The sequence below is a fragment of the Pelecanus crispus genome, chromosome 7, assembly GCF_030463565.1.
Source record: "Pelecanus crispus isolate bPelCri1 chromosome 7, bPelCri1.pri, whole genome shotgun sequence".
Taxonomy (NCBI): domain Eukaryota; kingdom Metazoa; phylum Chordata; class Aves; order Pelecaniformes; family Pelecanidae; genus Pelecanus; species Pelecanus crispus.
The window spans coordinates 4025060-4046662 of record NC_134649.1 but is presented as its reverse complement, the minus strand read 5'-3'; the positions used below and the strand labels follow the sequence as shown (position 1 = coordinate 4046662).

The 21603-nt window shown below is 46.2% G+C and overlaps 2 protein-coding genes across 2 annotated transcripts; both read right to left on the bottom strand.

Annotated features, from left to right (window-relative positions):
• Positions 1-5782: 5782 nt before the first annotated feature.
• On the bottom strand, positions 5783-12530 carry SELENOS (selenoprotein S). The gene is made up of 6 exons (XM_075713907.1): positions 12455-12530; positions 12135-12269; positions 10381-10487; positions 8917-9006; positions 8735-8813; positions 5783-6696 (listed from the first exon to the last, which is right to left on the bottom strand). Exons 1-6 carry the CDS (start codon positions 12528-12530, stop codon positions 6617-6619), a joined length of 567 nt encoding a protein of 188 aa, XP_075570022.1. The 3' UTR covers positions 5783-6616.
• Positions 12531-13017: 487 nt separating this feature from the next.
• SNRPA1 (small nuclear ribonucleoprotein polypeptide A') lies at positions 13018-19085 on the bottom strand. The gene is made up of 9 exons (XM_075713987.1): positions 19004-19085; positions 18017-18164; positions 17421-17499; positions 16993-17039; positions 16199-16301; positions 15586-15665; positions 14224-14299; positions 13702-13795; positions 13018-13089 (listed from the first exon to the last, which is right to left on the bottom strand). The coding sequence occupies exons 1-9, from the start codon at positions 19083-19085 to the stop codon at positions 13031-13033; spliced, it is 768 nt and encodes a 255-aa protein (XP_075570102.1). The 3' UTR covers positions 13018-13030.
• Positions 19086-21603: the final 2518 nt, after the last annotated feature.

The window sequence follows — 21603 nt, the reverse complement described above, 5'->3', positions numbered from 1 at the left end:
TTCCCAAGTGCTCCAGAAACTTTAATTATAAAATGTTCCAGTACTTAAACTGATATTTTAAAAACTACCCAGGCACTGGAAAATGAGCATACTTCATATATTCAAGGTAACAGACTCACGGTGGAAAAAATCTAGCTGGGCAACCAGCAGCATTTGTCTCTGTCACAGTATTTCCAGCACCGTTGCATTTTCCCAAATGATGCAGAAACTCCTTCCCCAGCTCCAGCACCCACTTTTTTTTTTTTCCCTCCCATCCTCTTCTGGTCCTGCCACGGACCAGTCCCAACCTTTCCTCTCAGCTGAATCACTCAGAAGACGCCAGTTCAAGGGACGAAAAAAAAAAAAAAAGAAATGTCACCGGTTGCTCCTTGCTGGAAAGCCAGACCAACATTGCCATCCTACGGCCCGGCCCCGCAGTGCAGCGGGTGCCCTCTGCCCTTCCCAGCCAGGGAACACGATTTGGGGCTTTGGAGGTGTGGGAGAAGGAAAACCTGCTTAGCACACAGCTCCTCAGTTGTCTGCTCCAGCCTCCTCTTCTCGTCGGCTGGCGAGCAGCGCATCGAGGCATTTGAGCTTTGCCTCACGGAAGGGAAGGTGATGTATTTTTAATGTGCTACCGCCAGACAGGAGTCAACAAATGGGTGAAAAAGTCTAGAACGTGTATTTAAAATGCAAGCATTGAGATGCGATATACCCGAGATGCAGAACAGCTAATGAAGTGGCAATTACGTCACCTAAGAAGCAGTAAGCTGAATTTACGGGCAACGTTACCCCCTCTAGTACGTGATAAAGTAAAGCTTTAGGACCCAGGCTTGGGGTTGGTTTTTTTGAAAGTGCATCTTGTAGGCCAGCTGAACAGTAGCTCCCCATTTTAACACATGCAACGGAGCAGCCGAACTAGATTGAAAGGCCAGGTACCTCAGTCTATCCATTTTCCTTCCATTCTCTTCAAACAGAATTTTCTAAGTTCTTTTCCTTCCCATTCCTACATTAATGTTACCCATTACTCTGAAGCTGAGCTCGGTGAGCAGCACACAGAAAGAATCTTGATTAGTAAACTATGGTAGACACAGAGGGAGGAATGAAATTATTAATTTATCAGTGGAGATCTTGCTCCATGCTGAAAGTGCTTTTTAGCAGGTATGCACTTCAAAACACAAACGATTACAGGGGGAAAAAAAAAAAAGGCATCAGAGCAGCGGCTGCATACCTGCCAGCCCCTCACAACAGAAATCTGCAATGAAAATGTGTATATTCACCACCAAAACTGAGCTGAGACCTATTCCATTGCAGCCATTGGTTGCTTCATAAAAACTGATGGAAGTTTTTGAAGTCGCTGGCTCTGGAGCTGGGAATATGGGCAGGGTGTGCGTCAGGCTTGGAACAGCTGGCTTGGAAGCTCACACAAAAATCAGCTACAACGGTGCAACCGGGCCAGGACACCACCCAGCCAGCAGCCGTATGCTTTTCCTTTGTGGTTGCAGAGCTGTTCCAAAAGCTAAGCTTTCGTTCCAAAAGGGGGGAAGAAAAAAAAAAAACCAAACCAAAAAACCCCCAAGACTTCAGCCTATCCAAGTCTAGACTGTCTTTTTCTACAGTTGGAAATTATATAGTTTCAGTGTTCAGCTAGAGCATGGACAGAAACACACTGTGCCCCGCTCTTGGCTTACCCGATCCCTGAAAGGTGCCACTTTTTAGCCTGTACAAGGGCAAAAACCTTCCAAAGGGTGGATCTGATCTGATGTAGAGATGTGCGCAGCCAGGCTTGAAAAAACACAGCTGCCAGAGATGGGAACTGCCTCGGTGAGCGCAGGAGGCATAAAGGACAGCGTTAGGATGGTTTAAACGTGGCCACAAAGTGTAGCGCTGCCGGTAAAACGTATGGGAGACCGTCATGCTGGATGCCATCCTCGTTCGGAGAGCTCTCTGAATGCAAATGCTGTCTTTGGTCATCTTCCTAGGGAGGGGGGAAAAAAAAAAGACACAAAACCCAAGAAAAACCAACCCAGTCCCAACACCTGAGCTGACTGTCAGCACAGCCTAAGGATGAAAACAGACTGGGCGCAGAGCAACAGCAGAACAGCCCAGTTCCTTGACACAAAATAGTACGGAACTGTATCAAACAGAGTAGACTGGATTTGTTAGTATCAATGCTTCACACCAGCACTCAAGTCTCTGCTAGGAAATCAGATCCTTGCAGAATGGGTGCAATTATCATGTTCATAGAATAGTTTAGGTTGGAAAAGACCTTCAAGATCATCCAGTCCAACCATTAACCTACACTACCAAGTCTACTCTAAGCCAGTCAAGGGTAGACTAGACTAAACCATGCCCCGAAGTGCTGTGTCTACCCGTTTTTTGATCACTTCCAGGGATGGTGACTCCACCACCTCTCTGGGCAGCCTGTTCCAATGCTTGACCACCCTTTCCGTAAAGAAATTTTTCCTAATATCCAACCTAAACCTCCCCTGGCGCAGCTTGAGCCCATTTCCTCTTGTCCTATCGCTAACTACTTGGGAGAAGAGCCCAACACCCACCTCACTACCCCCTCCTTTCAGGTAGTTGTAGAGAGCGATCAGGTCTCCCCTCAGCCTCCTCTTCTCCAGGCTGAACACCCCCAGCTCCCTCAGCCGCTCCCCACCAGCCCTGTGCTCCAGACCCTTCCCCAGCTCCATTGCCCTTCTCTGGACACGCTCCAGCACCCCAATGTCCTTCCTGTAGTGAGGGGCCCAAACCTGGACACAGTATTCCAGGTGCGGCCTCACCAGCGCCGAGTACAGGGGAGCAATCACCTCCCTGCTCCTGCTGGCCACACTATTCCTAACACAAGCCAGGATGCTGTTGGCCTTCTTGGCCACCTGGGCACACTGCTGGCTCACGTTCAGCCGGCTGTCGACCAACGCCCCCAGGTCCCTTTCGGCCAGGCAGCTTCCCAGCCACTCTTCCCCAAGAAGAGTTCATTCACATTGGTCTTTGAATCGCAGGCGGGTAATTCTGGAGCACCTGGGAACAGCTCTGCCGACAGATTCCCTGTTTGCCCTCGCTCCCCCAAGTCCACCTTCTGTTGTTCATCTTTAAAAATTTCCAGTATAAGAAACATACTTTTTAAAAACAACTAAGTATGCAATGCAATATCACTTTTAAAGGCTTTCCCTCATTTCACAATGTTTTTGAAAGGCATAAATAAAGCCAAATAAATTTTATGAGAGTGACAACATGTTTTTTTGTTCAGCTTTAATTCCAGTGCTCAGTATCTCCTGATGAATACTGAAGAGAACTATGCATAAACTAGACCTCATCTGCAATTTAAAGAAAACAAAAAACTTTGTTCCTCCAATGTATAAATCATCTGAAAGGCAATGAAAAATACTTAGCTGCATTTCTTGAGCAACTAACATTTTCAGGATTATTTTTGTGCCTCTGAAAACTTGCTTGTCTCAGGATTTTTCAATACCCAAAATAGATCAACTCTTCAGTGGCTAAATAACATTATAGAGCAGTTTAATAGCATTGTATGCAGTTTGTTAGCTAGTCTCTTCCAGATAAAGATATTTCCAGAACATCTGCATCAGTGGAGTAAGAGGCTTCTTGCATAACTGCTGTAAGTGGGGAGAAAAAAAAAAAAAAAAAAATCTCCTGAAGGCTTTTTAATATGATCTTTCATAATTCAAGTTCTTGGGAATTCATACCAAAGAAAGACCAATGGATTCATTAAAATAGTTCCCTTTCACCTAATGCCTTCTGCATGCTTCACTCATACGCTGTAAAGCAACAAGCAACCACCTTTCCATACTTGTTTGTGGTCAAGGCAGAGCTTTCTATCTGAAGTCAGGGGAAAAAAAACCCTTCCCTCTGCTTGTGCAGGTTGTGAGCCAAAAAGTGTTACAAACAGGTTCTTCCTCCCGCCCTGTTCAATAGCTTAGAAGTGTATGATCAAGAAAAACTTAGGGACTTGAGGATTAAAATGAAAAATTAAGGGAGAGAGAAGGTTGAAGTTTCCAGAAATATGTACATCACTTCATTCTCGGTGGATATGTCTTAATAAATCTTAGAATAGGGCACAAATCCAAAAACCCCAGCCAGAAGCAAGTCTCGAGACACGGAGAAAGATTAGCATATGCTCAGCTCAGACCTGCTTATTTATTTCTTAAAATGTTTTTACGGAATTAAACCAACCTGTCCTTACCATTTTATCAACACAAGGAATTCAGCTTCTTTAAGACAACAACTCCCCCCGCTGTTTTTCTGAAGACAACACCTCCCAACACAAGGGGAAAATGTTCCCCAGAGGCGTGAGTAACGGAACAACTCAGTCCTCTTCACTGATGAAGAATCTCAGGTCTTGAAAATATCCTTCCCCAACTCTTTTTTTTTTTTTGCATTATTAGAGATTAAAACCTGAAGTCACACCGGTCTGCGTTACAACAATGGAAATGTAAGTTTACACACCAAAACGCACAGAAGCCAGGAAACGAAAACTAGTCTCCATAGAACATCAACAGCCTTCTCCCTACATCTTCGACATGCACTTCGTGGGTCTAAAGTAGAAGGTTCTTTGCCTTTACATTTTGTTAGCTGGCAACTTTAAAACTTACCAGTAACATGCTGCTACTGCATTTATAGTCAAGAGAAAATCACAGATCACCTGACATATAGAGCAGTACCTATATACAGATAAACAGTGTATTCAAAGCTGGCACTCATACCTACCGATGAACACAAACATTCCGAGCGTGTAAGTATTTATAAAGAAGCGTTCAAGCAGCCCTAAGCTACGCTAATGGAACACCGATAGATACTTTCATGCCTATATACAAGCTCAGTAACACAGGGCACTTACTGACAGGAACTCTCTCACTCTCTATCAAGGACAGACTGGGTTTTACTAGTCTTCTGCATTTTGTGCTAGAGAGCATATCAAGTGGATGGGATGTTTGGAAAGCTTCATTTACGATGACCAGCTCTAACTTTTATTTTCTATCCACAGTGCTGGATATACTCCAGAAGGATGAAGACCGCACACGCTTCAGATACTTACTCCTACCAGTCCCTCACTTGCACGTTTTACACGTTTGCTAGCCGGAGGCTCTTTTCAGCACAACCAACCCTCAGCTTTTGTACGGCACAAGCTGGCAGCAGGGTAAGAACACACCTCAGCACCTAGCTGGGCTACTCAGGACAGCCCTGCAGCCAGGCTCTCAGTTCCCACCCCGAGACACGTTCAGAACAGGGGGTAGTACCGAGGAAGTCCTTAACGTCCCCGAGGTGTAACCCTGGTGCTGCACCACTACAGCTATGCACAGTCCTGCTGCGCACTACACACAGATCTCAGCGCAGTTTGCGGCTTCTCTTTTCCCCTTGAATATCTTGCAGTGTTTGAGTTGACCATGCCCATGTATCCCCTCCTCCAGCCATATTTGTCGACAGTAATTTGGAAAGAAACCCGCTCTGCTCTACTAGAGCAAAGGCCTCTGTTAGACGTTTTTGTGATTTGGGTTGAAATACAGCTGGAGTGCGTAACAACCAGTAACACAGCTCATCCAATTTCCAAATTGCTCTTGGGGTGGGAAGAGAACGAGGCGTTTCACTTTTTAAACTTGGGGAAAAAAAAACAACTTGATTTGGTCCTAACCTGAAGGTGATTCTCCTGAAGTGATGATTTGGAACACAGAACACCCAAATAAAACACAACTGTTAAAAGCCGAAAAGAACAGCTGAAACAACCCTTTTGTTTATGGAAGTAGTCAAATGAAAGTAATTTCATTTGATCTCTCATCTTGCTTTATAGACATTTATTGCACTAGAACATATGCCTTCTATATAAAAAGATGCTGTAGAAAACCACAAGATTGTAAATACTAGATTTATGATTTGTTTGCAATTATATTTAATATTAATAGTATTTTGTTTTTACAAAGCAGTTGAAATTAAAAAACAAAAAAGGAACAGCAAGAACCGCCCCTATCTGCTGTCTAGCATCAGTAATCCTCACTGGTTTGTTTACCATTTATAAGGAAAACATCATTCAAGGTAGCTTGTCACAGAGACTCTTCTGCAGGAACCGGCCTGTGGTGCAAATGCCTGGTGTTTGTCAGTTCATCTGTTTTTTTCTGAAAGTCCCTCCTCATCCAATTCAAGGCCATCTGCCGATGACGATATTCCTCCCCTCTAAAGTACCTTCCAGCCAAACACAGTAAATCTGGCAACACCTATCTGAGGATGGTAAATATCCTCATTTCACAGAGGTAAATCGAGAGCGTAGATTATTACATTTGCCCGAGACCAGTCTTTTGAAGAGCCGGCCACAGAACCCAGATCTCACAATCCCAGGTGATTCACCTTGGCTGGAGACTACACCTCCTCTCTACAGAAGAGTGAAAATTAACCAATTACGCCCAAATTATTTCTTCCTTCATCCTCTCTAAGAGGATCAGGTCTTTTTCTTGTGTAGCATCAGCTTCTGCGTTCCTATTTGGAAATGGTGTAAATCTGTTTTCAATTAACACCTGCGCTAAACCCAATCCCAAAGGAGTCACTGTGACACGCAATCTGTAGGCAGTTAGACAGTGGGTGAGATCAAGCCTGCTAGTGACGTGAGACACGAGGGAGGTTACCCTCATCCGCCTGCTGACGGGCCTCTCCGGCCTGGTCTCCAGGAACAAGTTCCGCCTCCTTCTCCAGACAGGGGGTTATAGCCTAGAAGCACACAAGAGAAATCCACCGTATTAATATCTGTCCTCAACAGGCCTTCACCAACACACAAGGAACACAAAAAAATAAATCTCACCGATATTTGCACCTTGTTTATACTTCCTACATAGGCAGCATTTTAAGGAAAATGAAAGCAAAGAAAATATCCAGCGATATTTGAGATGGTTTATTTTTGTAGTGCTAACAGCAAAAGCCATGGCAAAACACTCGTGTTTTAATTTGATCAATGTGGATTAAATTAAATTGAAATTAATTACCATTTAACTTCTCTAAGTCTGCACTAAAGCTTTAGTGCTGCTCTACAGAGTGAACAGAGCAGTAACAGTAACTCTTAGGGTAAACTCTGTAAGAGCGTACCTGTTCTCCGAGAGCCCTAATAGTTAGGGACTTAATAATCTTTTTTTCCAGGCCTGTAAGGAATACTCTGAAGGTCAAAAGGGGGATCCGTTCATTACTACTGTAAGATTTTTTTTAAAAGAATTTGAAAAGGCAAGTATCTGCAGTAAGGCAAACAGATATTTTAGTTGAACCTCCTAGTGCCGTAACTATAGGCAACTTCATTTTACAAGTATGTACTTGGAAAGATAGAACTTGGCAAATGTCCTCAATTTGTTCTGTACAAGGCAAAAAAAGAGCAAACCGAAAACCTAGCAGCCTGGCTAAGCAAGCAGGTTTCAAAGCAACCTGTTCCACTCAAACTTCAAGCATCACCTCCACCTTTGAAGTTTGTTCTTCTCATACTAGCCAAATTCTGCCTTCTAACTTAATTTAGCAGCTGAACGGTGCAGATGGCTCTTTCACTTCATGCTGATCTACCTCATGAGAAGATCAGAGACCTCTAATTCTATCATCTGTTACTTAAGCAAAGATTTTGCTTAGGGTGAAACTACGACAGGTAGCAGCTGGGAGGGTGCCTCAGCCCAGCTGCCCGGATCCTGGTTCTTAGCCTAGCTATTACCCACGCGTTTCTCATCCCCCATCGCGGCGAATATTCTGTGCAAGAGCTATAAAAGATATTTGACAGTATCAGACATTAGACCGCACTCATATTAAACAACATAAGATGAATTAATCAGTCAGTTCCTTCACATGTTGTCAAAAGCTGTTAGTAAAAATGTTCAAAGCAGAACTTTCAGCCCTGAACTATTATTGAGGTTTAGTATATTTAATCAAGAATCTTCAGGTTTCATACATTTAATCAAGTGACTGACTCAGTGCTGCACCCTAAGTGGGTTTCCCTTTTAGTCTGATACGATTGAGGCTGTCTAGATGGTCCCCTCCACTATGGAAAATTGTAATTAAAATATTATACCCAAATTAGCACTTGCAGGTATGGCACAGGCTGTTTGGCCAAGAGGAGAGAAAGGAGCCTAGCTGCATGGCCGATATACGGCAGCGATCCTAACACGGGCCATGTAAGGCCACGGAAAGCCGTTCATCCATCAAGACGATTTCAGCGGCTGACAGTGATTTTAATGGTAAGACCCTCTGGCAGTTTGCAAGAGTTGATAAGAGTTGGTACATCTGCATGATTGATATAGTCAACGGGCCATTGTGATATCTGATAAATAAGGTCATATTTTGCTTAATGACGTCTTTCATCTTCCTGAATCCACATAATACAGAGTAAAATATCCTCCTCCTGCATTTGCTTAGTACTACAGCTGATTCAAAGACAGAGCAGATATTAAAATATTGGACTTCTACAATAATGGGGGAGGGATCCCAGAAATATTATAAGAAGCTATCATTTTGAGTCACAAAAATCTCAGTAAATTATGGCAGAAGCATTTACAAGAAAACTGAAACACTGCTTCTCTGGGAAAAAGCACCACAGAAACATCCTGCTAGGTTTTGCACAAAGTGCAAAGCAGACCAGGCTGATTAGAGATATAGAGCTCATTTGTAAGGTGCGTTTTGTTTCCTCTTTGAAGGAGAGAAAAAAATATGTACAATGACTATGTAAGCAGCTGGATAAATGCTCTGTTTCAAGCTCAGAATATCTTAAGGATTTCACACTTACCACCGCCTCGCAAGGGCTTTTTGTTTGGTTTAGATTTCGGGACTGCTGATGAGGTGGAGGCACCAGATTCTACTTCTTGCTGTTCACAAAAACAAAAGTTACTCAGAATTTAATCAACGTGAATTTCAGCTAATATAATCACATAAACGTAACTGTAACCTGATTAACAACACAGTTGTTACCTGGTTCAGTTTCAGGTTTCCTTTATAGCTTTTTCCTTCTTGCATACTTTCCCACATTGCTATCTTCTGCCTTCGCTTCTCTTCTTCAAGCTAAGGAACAAATCCAGGATATGCAAGACTAAGATTTCAGAACTAACAGGATCGCCAGTGCTACAGAAACAGCTGCAACAGACTCATCAAAACCCAAGGGATCTATCTTTATCTGATGCAGTATATCCAAGCTTATGGAAGCATTTACTTTTTTAAACACCCACGTCTTCCCAACCACAGAACAACCACCCCTCCTCAATATACACAGACTGTGTCTGCAGCTTCTTTTAACCACTTGATGCTTTAAAACACTTCGAAAGTAAAAGTGCTTACCACAGAACCAAGTGGCAAGCTTAAATCCTGAGTTTATAAGAAGTACTGAGTAAAGAATGTTGCAGATGATAGTATTTTAATGCACAGTGTAGGGTGCTACAGAAGCAAGCGTGTTTTTCAAATGAACAAGAGAGCCAGCTACATTTTTACATCATTATCAACAGTTCTCCCAGCTCTCTTCTAAAGCAATTTATCCACAAAACCAAATAAATTAATGGTTAAGACAGACTGCCGCCTTCTCAACAAATAGAAAGGAAACGAGGTAGCTGCTCCTTCCAGTCAAAGAAAGCAAAGCTCCCCGAGTCCAAGCACGCTAGACCTCGATTTTCTACACAGTGGCTATTTTCTTCCACAATATGACTTTTCATTTGTTTTTAACTGCCAGTATTTCTTCCAGCATCAGCTATAAACTGAGGTCTGAATGTAGGTGACTGCAAAAGTAAAAATAGAAGAAGAGCTGGGATTAATGAGCAATATTATTGCTATGCTGATCACATCCACCTTTCTACGCTGCCCCACATAGCAAGATGCTGTTCCTTATCATCTCAAGCTGTAGTTCAGTAAATTACAGCAATGCTAAGCTACGTTTCCAAGAACTTGCATTTGCTGTTAAGAACAGAAAATACATGTACGCAGTAGTACACTTAGTCTAAACACCATTAAATCCCCTCCAGCCATTCACTGTGCATGTAACTAAGTTTCCGTGGGTACAGATTTACCTGTAAAAAAGAAAAACGGGTCAGGCCCACAGTGTCGCACGCATACAACTACTTGTGGAGAAGCAAGCGCCCCAGAGATTAATTAGTTCAGGAAGGAGCCAAATATTACTCGTATCAATCCTTCTAATCAACAAAGAGCATCAAGACATCAGGTCAGCACAGCATTTAAGTACGGGCTTGCATCACTGCAGGTCCATCGTGACACCTACTGCTCTGTGGATCAAACCGTATCAAAAGCGGTCCAGGTAAAGGAGGGGGAAAACCCCACCACCCACATTCCAGCAGAGAGAGCGAGTCTCCTGTTCTGGTGTCTAGCATGGAATAAACCTTTCTGTAACAGCAGCAGAGTACTCGATGACAAATTTATGAGTTAAAGAGTTACCTGTCTTTGTTTTTCTTTGTATCTTTCTGCTTGTGCATTCAACTCCTCTTGCATCCTGAGGCGAGCTGCTGCCAAAGCTTCCTGCCTTCTTACCACCACGTCAGGTTCTGGGAAATTGGGAAAGAGTTTGCAAAGCTATTCAAGATAAATTCTAAATGGTCTCCTCAAAGAACTGTAATAAGGAAAGGCTCACATCTCTCCCTGCAGCTGTTTTGCAGAAAATCACAGCTCAAGTTCAGTTTCCAGCTAATCTTTTACAGTAATTTATACGCTGATTTAAATTTCGTAACATTTTAGTATTTTTAGAGCAGTTATTTTAATGGGATTCTAACAAATAAGGACGCCGACATAAAGAACCCATAAAAAAAATTAAAATTCACACTTCTAGGATACTTGCTTCTATTTCTGAAGGATTTGTTTGATACAAATAATTTCAGAAATATCACCCATGCTTCACAGGGATTCCATTTTTACCCAGAGAACGCAGAACCACGAGGCAACCGGCCCACATTCACTCCCACTCCTCCTGGTGATTGGTCCTGCTTGTTTCGTTATGGCAGTGAAGCAGTGACAGATGTAACATGCTCCATCAGCAGAGAAATTACTTACAAATATCACACATATCTCAAGAGGAAACTGGCAGTCTCAGAAAATCTACACTGAGTAACCACCTCTCTTCATGGTTGGCCTTTAGGAGAAGTCAAAATAAAAATTATATCCAAACAAAGGCAAAATTTTGCAAATATTGCTCTCTTTTTTTTTTCCAGTAGCTGAAATATCTCTACATTTGTTTGTCTCCTTATATATTTGCTACCATCCAACAATGAATACGTAAAAGAAATTTCAGTACTTTCGGTAATTCCACTTTATAGGCAGTTATAGCAATTCAATCAAGATTTAATCAGCATTACAAAAGAACACCGGTAGGATAAGGGCACACAAGTAATATTTTCTGGGGCCCCATGTAGTGCCATGCCAACGTGGCAAAGGAATCGGTGCCAAGCACTTATTGTTTTGGCAGATACATAAGCACAGCCTGTTGCTTTACGGCAGCGAGTCTGCAAATGAGGCAGGGTCATGACTGTGTAAGATTTACAATCTATGCCACGCTTCAGAAGATAACGCAGACGAGAGGCAGTTACACCCCAAATGTATACAATCCTGCCAGAGTAGGAACGGTGAAGGAATAACTGGAAAGAGAGAGATGATGACTGTAATAAAAATATATAATATATATGTAAAATAAAAACTTAATATTAAACAGAATTTTTTTTCCCCTCGGTATTTAGATTTGGATGTTTCGGTTTTCTTTGACAAATCCAGAAGTTATTTGATAAGTGCCCACAACCCATTTGAACCAGGTGGTCCTTTCGGCTTCTGCACTATCGATGACCGGCTATTCCCTTGTTCTGCAACGCCCCGCTCCTTCTCTCCCAAACACATTACTTTGGGACGCAACCCTTCCTTGACCCAACCTTTTAAAAAAGTCTCTTGGCCCAACCTTTCCCCAGCAATCTCTTCAGTAACACGGTCTGTAGGCTTCCGTGGGCCCGGACAGTTATCCTGAGTATGGCTCACCGGTCAAATCCCCCAGAACTGAATCATTTTTTGGTTGTTATTAAATAAAGGCTCTGCGTGCCTGGACCCGAGCAGCTGTCAGACACCCCGCACGGCTGCGGAGCGGTAGCAGGAACCCAGAGGGGACACAAGGGCCACCCTACAGAGCTCTGAGGGGAAAGGAAAGGTTCACTCACCCACAGCTGCGTCAGCTGCTCCCGGCCGGCTGCTGGGCCTGGCCGCCAGGCTCTGGGATATCTTCTGCATGAGGAGATAGATGGCGACAGCGGCCAGGAGGATGTACCAGCCATAGCTGGACAGCAGCGAGCCCACTGGGACGAGGACAAGCCGTAGGTGAGAGCGGGCTGCGGGGGAAGGAGCCCGCCCGGCCAGGAGGCGAGAAGGGGGAGGCCGCCCGGGCGGGCCCCGGCTCCTCTCCTCTCCTCAGCGCCGCCGCCACCCCCCGCCGCGCCCGCTCTCCCTCCCCGCAGCCCGGGCCGCCGCGGCCGCCCCTCACCCGTGTGCTGCAGGACCTCCAGGCCCCCCCGCCCCGGGCCCGCCGCCGGCCCGCCGCCCCCCGGCTCCATCTCCATCGCCGCCGCCGCCGCCTCACGGCCGGGAGCCGCCCCGCGCCAATCACCGCCCTCCCCGTGCTCCCCCACCCCGGCGCCAGAGAGCCAATCGGGAAGCGAGGCCTCCCCGCGCAGGCCAATGGGAAGGCGGCAGCCAGTAAAGAGGGTAACGTCATAGCTATGCCGACCAATGAGACACAAGCGGAAGGGCGCACGGCAGCCAATCAGGGCGTGCAGGAAGGGCTCCCTTCCCCGCCTCCCGCCGCCATGGCGGCCCCGTCCCTCAGCGCCGCGCTGCCGGCGGCCCGGCGCTCGGCCCGGGCAGGGGACGCGGCACCGCGGGGGAAAAAGGAAATGAACGTTCGTTTATTGAACGCCGAAACGCGCAAGGACAGGGCACGGGGGTGGGGGCTGCCCGCGGCGGGGCCGGCCCGAGCCCCCCGGCAGCGAGGGAGAGGGCTGAGGGAAGGAGAGGAGAGGGCTCCTGGGGAGACGCGACGGCCCCGGGGCACAGCCTGGGCTCAGGATCCGTTGGGAACCGTGTCTTCTTCCATTTCTTCCTCAGCGTCCTCCGATGGGCCTGAAAGGACACGTCAGAGTGTCAGGGGCGGTCACTGCGATGTTAATTTTCGGCCCCCTGAAGAGGGGCAGTAATAACGTGGATTAAAACCCCTACGGGGGAAAAAAAAAAAATCTGCGTAGCTCTAATACACAGAAAAGAGGCAACATTGCCAGTCTGCAGTGAAGATTTGTCCATGCAGAGACCTCTCGAGGACCACAGAGACGTTCCTGTACCCCCACCTGAGGCACTAATGCTCAGAGCAACAGAGTCCAGATATGCTGCGTAATCAATCTCTTTTTTTTTTTTTTTTTTAAGTAACTGGGATGAAGGGTTTGGAGTTAGCCAACACAGCGAGGCATTTAGGGCTGGTGTTTGGCACCTCGCTCTCAAGGGAGTCCAGGTATTAGGGCACTCTGAAGGCCAGGCGGCTAATACACCGATCGCAGAGTCTTACGGATGCGATCCTCAGTTATTCCGACTGTAAAATTACACTCATTTTAAACAGTTTTTTCAACTCGCTGTTTGGCCCTTCCAGTATAACTCCCTACTGAGATCACATACAGCATCTGGAAGCAATAAAGAGAGGTAGATTCTCTTTGGGAAACAGAAGTAATAGAAGCATAGAGTGACCTGATTTCCGTTCTCTGCCAGGAATCTGACCAGCCTGTAGTAAGCCTTTCAGTCGCTCCACTTCAGCCAAAGTCGTGGCATTTGCTATAGCAGTCTAAAAAACAGACAAAAGAACATGATGAATCTTCACGTATGGTATTTCAGTCTGTCTAGAATACCCATAAACCCAAGATTTTTTCCAGTTAAGTGAAGCTAAGCTTTTATGGAAAGTTCTACAAAATTCTAGTACTAGAAAATTCCGCAAGTGACAAAGCACAATCTTACTTCACCCCTTATTAAACAAGCTGCTCTATCCTGGGAGAGCTCTAAGCTCAGACCAAAGTTTTGTTTAAGTTCTCAAAAAAACAGGTAGGTCATAACAGAAGAAAAATTACAGAAAAAGTACCTAAACCAAAGTTAAGACACACTGTTCTATTCGTCTGAACAGTCAGGGGCTGCCAGGAGAAAGGAAACACTTGTTGGGTTTGGATCCACAACAGTTTTTCTCCTCCACTTTTGCCCACGTGTGCCCTCCTGACATACCTTAATTGCCTCAACGTCCCCTGGGGAGGGCCCAGCTTTCTTTTTGTCAGTTGGCAGGCCAGCACCTGGGTTGAAGCTTCAACAGAAAAATAAAAAAACCCATTACACCCTTCGAAGAGTACATGCTTCTCTAACTTCCAAACTAGGTTTGGAAGCATTTCATTCAATCAAGTGTAGTATCTTATCTTTGTTAACAAACTGATACAGTGAATAATTGCCTCCTTCAGAAACACCAGCAACTTGTCCTCGCTGTCCCATTTCCCCCCCCACCTTTTCATCTCCTCATAAAGAGAGGCAGACCTTCGCTTCATAAATTAAGCAGTTGACAAAAGCTGTTCGATTTGGATGTTGTTGAACGCTCAGGTGGTCTGTCGCCATTACAAAAGCAGGGTGGATAAATATAGAGTAACTGAAATTCGGTTTCAAGTTCTCGTATGTCTAATATGATATTACAACAGCCTGTATTAAAGCTTACACTAGGCTGGATGTAATCTTAACACTCAAAAGAAGAAGGTTATCTGCTGCTGCTGCTTTAAGGAGAAAAAAAAAAATCTGTAGTCTGTGAAAATGGATGTTACTGAGTCATCAGCTGGAAAGAATTTTCTGAAGCGCTGACCCAGCATCAGAGTGCTGCAACGTCTTTTGCAGCCATAGAAAGATCTTCTTCCTATCTGTTTATTGAGCTATTTTGTTCAATCGCCTACTTGTTCTAAAACTATCACAGACCTGAACCCTTTTCTTATCATAAACTAGAGCTAGAGTCCATCTATTACAGTTTTAAATGCTAAGTAAGTTCAAGGTATTTTTTTATTTAACTATGAATTTGGAAATGTTGTTGCTATACATGATCCAAATTCTGGTTTCCAAACAGGGTGATGAAAGATTAAACAAAACATATGACCTACCACTTCAGAATTAAACTAAATAAACCTATATTTGTGCCAGCCTAACTAAAGATTTTCATCTGCATTTATCCTCCTAACTACAGCAGATTTTACAGTTTATATTCCCTGGCAAAACAAAACATTTTAGTTACAAATTATCTAGGGGAAAAAAAAAAAAAAATTAAACAATGGCCACCTCTCTGCAGTTAAATAACAAAAAGAAAAAATAAAATTAAGGTTTCCTGCTTGTTGACTTAAATCAATCCACCCTGACCAAATCTCTCTTTCAAAAATATTTCTGAGATGTATTCACCACCATCCAAAAATCAGGATGCTTGGACAACGCACTTGTGGTTACCAAAGCTTTTAAGGCATCCTGCCAGTAGCTGATATTTCAGTGTACTGCCTAATACCGCCCACAAAGAAAGTGGTGTTTCTGAAGGAGAATGCCAGTGTAAATTTGGTTTTTTTATCTTACGTTTTTGTTCTCCTGGCAATATCCTTTGCAAGCTGTGCACCCCGTTTGCCCTTGAACATTTTCTCTGCCTCCTGTCGCTCCTACAGCGATACCACACACACAAAGTTAATTTAAGAACATTGCATTTTGCAAAGCTTCTGTCTTTGCAAAGAAAGACGCTTTGGCTCATCTTCATCAGTGAACATTGGTACGTGGAGACCAGATGTAAGAACAAGCACGTAAACATTGCCCAAATGCGCAGACTCAAGACATGTCAACCTAGTGCTCTTAAAAGTAAGAGCTCTTTCCCACACTGCATCTTCACCGAAAGCAGAGGGCTCTGTTGCAACTGCTTATTTCTTTCTCTAGAGGTCTGTCTTTCTACCAACACCAGAGGGCCAGAAAAGAATCGGACTAAACAAAAGGTAGTAAAACTTAATTAAACAGACTATATCCTTAACAGAATGAAACCACAAAAGAAAACAAAGAGCATGTTTTAGAGCCACTTATGATACATAGTTGTGATAAAATTTAGAACTGTGGCAAAAAGCTCACTGTTACCGCTGAATATTCAAGAATGTAACAAGAAAAAAAGGTATTCATCTTGTGTTGAATTAGAAGAAAACAGACTTACTTTGAGTTTCACTTTTTGAAAATCCAGCACTCTGACCTGGGGAACTTTATGGATTACATACAGTCTGTAATGCTTCTTATTTGTTACAGGATTCCTTAAAATGCTGCAATGTAAATCAAGGTTAGAAAGATAATAAGTAAAATATTTTAAAATAGGCCTACATTGAAATACATTAATATACTTAAAATGCATTCATGTACCTTCTGCTATAACAGACAAATAACACCATTAAATAAGCCTTGTGACAGTGTTCTTTGATATTATGAAAACTATCGTAAAAACTTGCACTTTAAAGTATTTTATCAATTAAATAGATTTTATTGATGAGGAACATAAAGAACAACCACAAAATATTAAAAAAAACCCCAAATAACTAAACCACCGTATCTCCTACCTGGACACTGACCTACCAAAAAATCACGGGACGAATTGCTTTTCTGTTTTGGTCCCTTGCACCAAATGTAATGTTACTGAAAAGTCATTGTTTACATGTACTTTAAAGTCTTTTGTAATAACAGTTTAAACCTTTACGTTTTAGCTTCTTTGCATATTGATTTATAGAGATGTTACATCTCATTGGTCCAAAGCCTGTCAGTAATATAAAGCCTCACCCATTAAAGACCAGGTAATTCTGAAGCGTAGTGGAAACATTGGTTATCGATTCAATTTTTAAGCACAAAGAATCTGTCACAGCTCATAAAAAGAAGAGCATTCCAGATCAAAGCAAAGGGCCAGGCCAGCAGCAGAGTTCAAACAGCAGAGAGAGAATAGCTTTTGTTTTCAAGATTACATACCTCAGGTAAGTCAACGATTTAATAGTAGATAACGGATCCAGTTCACCCTACATAACGGGAACACAGTAAGAAATCCTAAGTCCATTTAATGAGAATCAAACATTTGAAAACACAGTTTCTGAACTCATATCTATTTCAGAGACAAACTAGAATTACTGCAATTAGTTTAACAGGAAACCCACTACGACTTTGTGACTGCTGTTCCACTGCATGCTGCAAATTTTGTTCATTAAAACTTGTCCACCATTAACTAGTACCAAAACCATATGATATTACTCTAAAGAAAAACAAAAAAGGCTAACTAGAAAAATGAGTAGCACCAACTATTACCAAAAGCATATGACACTACTCTCAGGAATAAAGTTAATTAGAAAGATGACAAACACAAATTTAAGCTTGTTTAGATTTATCCTGTGTTGACAGCTTACCAATTCAGCAATGTTGTTGTTGGTAAGAATGAGCTCCGTCAGGCTGGGTAGAGCCTGTTCAAGGCTTTCACCAATGCGACTAAAGAAAAACAAAACCCAAAGGTTTAACTTAGGCCAGAAATTAGCAACGGTGAAAAGACAGGCAGAAATACGGTAACATAGAGGACCTCCCTGTAAAACAACCCAGTCTGACACTGGCAAGAGTTTGGGTTAGCATTGCCTACGATGCTTTTTCTACTAAAGACGGCAATAAATACCAGCCACCATCACTGTAATTAGATGCAATATGAGATTTACGTTCATTCACTTGCAGGTATCCCCATTTTCTTGTCTTTATGGGGATGATAAATGAAATCCAAAGTTCCAGCCAAATTCCAAACCCTGCATCTTGCTGTCCCGTCTGAAAAACGAAGACTGACTTTTGCACTGAATGAAGCAGGCAACTTGGAAGAGGGCCTATACAGTGCTCAGTGACAATTTTTTTTCCACAAAACACTTCTACACCCACCCAGCACTGAAAGACACACGCACTCTTCTCTCCCAAGAGCATTTTCCTCCGCCCCAGGGTCCCATCTGGCCAAAATACAACCGCCTACCAAATCCTGTTGTTGTTCATCAGAAGAGTTTTCAGCCTTCTCAACAGAGGGAACCCATCCAGTTTACGGATCTCATTGTCAGAGAAATCAATTGCATCAAACTGGTCCAGAGTGGCACCCAAGTTCTCAATAACAGGGATTTTATAGCCTGGGGGAGAGAGTGCAAGATGGGAATTAGACAGTGCCCACAGGAGAGCAAAACAAAGGAAGAGACAGAGTGCATAGGGAGCATATCTGGGTGAAATCACAGAATGCTTTGGGTTGGAAGGGACCTTTCGAGGCCATCCAGCCCAGCCCCCCTGCAGCGAGCAGGGACAGCTTTAACCAGAGCAGGGTGCTCAGAGCCCCGTCCAACCTGACCTTGAATATTTCCAGGGATGGGGCCTCCACTGCCTCTCTGGGCAACCTATGCCAGTGCTTCACCACCCTCAGTAGTAAAATATTTCTTTCTTATCTTATTTTTATTTTTATGGACTGAGAACACAGAGAGTCTCAGTCAAAACACCTCCAGAACAGCTCTCCTCCACACCGCACACAGACCAAACTCTCCGCCCCACACACCAAAGCCAGCGGCCCCCGCAGCCTTCCCAAAGCATCCCTCTTCCCCCTCCGCAGCCCAAACCCACCTTGCCGGCACATCCCACGTGCGTCCCACCCCCCCCGCTGCAGGCTCCTCCGACATTTCCCCCAAATTCCCCTTCCATTCCACCCCCTCACCCCACCCCCACCCCCCGTTCCCCCGCCGCTAGAGCCTCTTTAACCCTCCCCCAAGCCCCCTGGCCACTGCAGGCCCCCCCAGCAACCTCCCCCGGGGCTGCTGCAGCCCCTCCTGCCGCTGCAGGCCCCACCTCAGGCCCGCCAGGCCCCAGCCCTCCCCCGCCGCAGGCCCCTTCCCGGCACAGGCCGCACGGCCCCGCCACGGCGCTAAGCTACCCCGCCGGCACAGCCCCCCCCCCTCCCGCCCGAGCCCCAGCCGAGCCCTCGCACCGCGCAGGTCGAGCTCGCGGTCGCGGACGGCGTTGGTGTACTGTGCCGCCTGCTCGATCAGCTCCGCCGTCAGCTTCACCATCCCGCCGGGCCCCGCCGCGCCGCGCCGCGCCCGCCCCGCACCGCCGCCAGGCCGCGCCGCGCCAGGCCAGGCCGCCGAGCGCCGAGCGAGCCGCGCCAGGCCGAGCGGCCGAGCGCCGAGCGGCAAGGCACCGCCCCTGCGGCCCGCCCGCTCCTCCCGCCTGACGGGAGCGGGGCGGCGGCACCGGCGGCTTCTTCCCAGCCCGGGCGGCTCCGCTCCTCGCCTCCCCCGGGTGATCTCCGCCTCCCCGGCCTCCGGCAGCAGCCCGGTGCCGAGCAGGCCCAGGCCGTGCCCCCTCAGAGTGTCCTGACGGGGAGCAGGGGCAGTCCTGCCCGCCCCCCCCCCCTCCGCCGCAGCCAGGCCCTTCTCCTCCCTCCGTGCCCCCCTCCTCAGCCTCCCCCCCTTAAAGCTCTTTTCACGGGAGCTTGCCCTGCAGCTGAAGCCTCGCCGCTGCGGGCAGGGCCGGGCGCCCACAGCTCAGAGCCGGGCAAGGGGAGCGCAGGGGGCCAGCACCCAGCCCAGTGCCTGAGCAAATCCATCACCCAACTCGGCAGGGGCCTGGCTTTGCTACCAACAGTACCCTCCAGCAGCATGAAGATGTCACCAGAGGTTCCCTCTCAGCTTCTGGTGTTGCCAAGCGCAGAGTAAATCTGCACAGATGCGAGGCAGAGCAGGCTGGGAACCTGCTTCGCGCAGATGAGTAGCAGCAAGCAGGCTGCTTTCCTTTGGAAAGAGTTGGCTGCTGTGTGCTTAGCCGGTGGGACCGTGCTCGTTCAAACGCAGGCTGCTCCCTTCCTGCCACGCAGCCAGGACGGCCTCCCGCAACAATTACAGCTCTCCGTGCTTTCTCTGCTCCATCCAAGTGGCGGCTCAGCCTTTGCTCCTGGACACAGGGCTGCCCATAAACACCTTCCCCCTGCAGCATTTGAGACGGTCGCTCTGGCACTTCCACGTGCGCTCCCGGTCTCAGAATCATAGAATTGTTTAGGTTGGAAAACACCTTTAAGACCATCCAGTCTAACCATTAACCTAACATTACCAAGTCCACCGCTAAACCAATTAAGGGGAGAGTAGCGACCCCACGCCTCCTGGCTTGGTGGCTGGATCATTTATAATGAAAGTAAAAACTAGGAATCATTAAGGTTGGGAAGGATCTCTAAGATCATCAGTCCAATCATCAACCCAACACCCCCATGCCCACTAAACCATATCCCCAAGTGCCACGTCTGCCCGTTTTTTGAACACTTCTAGGGATGGGGACTCCACCACCTCTCTGGGCAGCCTGTTCCAATGCTTGACTACCCTTTCCGTGAAGAAATTTTTCCTAATATCCATGATGGGCTGGGAACACACCACAAGCTGCAGCATTCCCCCTTCGCCTGTGAGATAAAACGCACTTTCCAGTGTCACTACACCCCCCCCTACCTGCTTTAGGAATTTGGGGAACAGCGAGGAAGAGCTGGGGGTGTAGCCGTGGGGGAGCTGAGATGGCTCAGCCTGCCGCGTCTGGCGACTCCGCTTCCATGTAAAGCCGGTCACGAGGACCAAGGCTAGCATGCTGCCCGGCGTCAGCATTGGGCTCCTGCAGCCGCGGCGCTTTGCCCCGCTGGCAGGGCTCGGCTGGCGGCAGCGGGGGCTTTGCAGGCGGGTGAACCTCGGCGCAGATGACGTGGACTGAAGGTGGCACGCGAAGGGAAGCGGTGGACCACCCCCAGGTCCCAAATCCGTGCTGAATGTCACCAAGCCACTGCTTCTGCGGCCCTGGGGAAATACTTCCCCAGCCCTCAAGACCCCCCAGGTGAGATAGAATCATAGAAACATCGAATCGTTTAGGTTGGAAAAGAGCTTTAAGATCATCCAATCCAACCATTAACGTAACACTACCAAGTCCACCACTAAACCAATTAAGGGTAGGGTAAACCGATTAAGGGTAGAGTAAAGATGAGGCAGAATGATTTCTGGATCCACTGCTATCGAGGGAAAGATTTTTTTCGTGAGCCGTGACATTTCGGTGAACTCAGAGGATGTGATAATAGGTTAAATGCCGCAGCCACGTTTGGCACCGCACGGTGATGGCTCATACTTTTCTTTTGGGAGCATCTAGCAGCATCACCCTGAGAGTGACGCCTGGCTCCTTCCCCGGGACTGCGGCGTCAGAGCTGGCTCTGTCCTGGCTGGCGATCCCTGCGGAGGTCTCAGCTGGGGTCAGGCAGCTCCTGTGCTCCCTACTTTAAAAAAACACCCTCACCAAAGCTGTATACGAAAGCACACAGGCAAGTTTTTGTAACATCTGCGTTTGTTTAAAAGCAGTTTGGGGAGAGCAAGAAAAAAGAGAGCGAGCTGTCATAAGCAGAAGCAAAGAATTAGCAGCACTGTTGTACGTGACTCAGGAATCACGCGGCGGTGAAGACAAGAAAGTCTTTAAGTCATTTGAGGCAGTCATTAAAAGGAGACCCTCTTCAGCCTCCTGGAAAGCAGGTCCTGCTTCTGACAAGGCCAAATTAAAGGCGGACCTTTC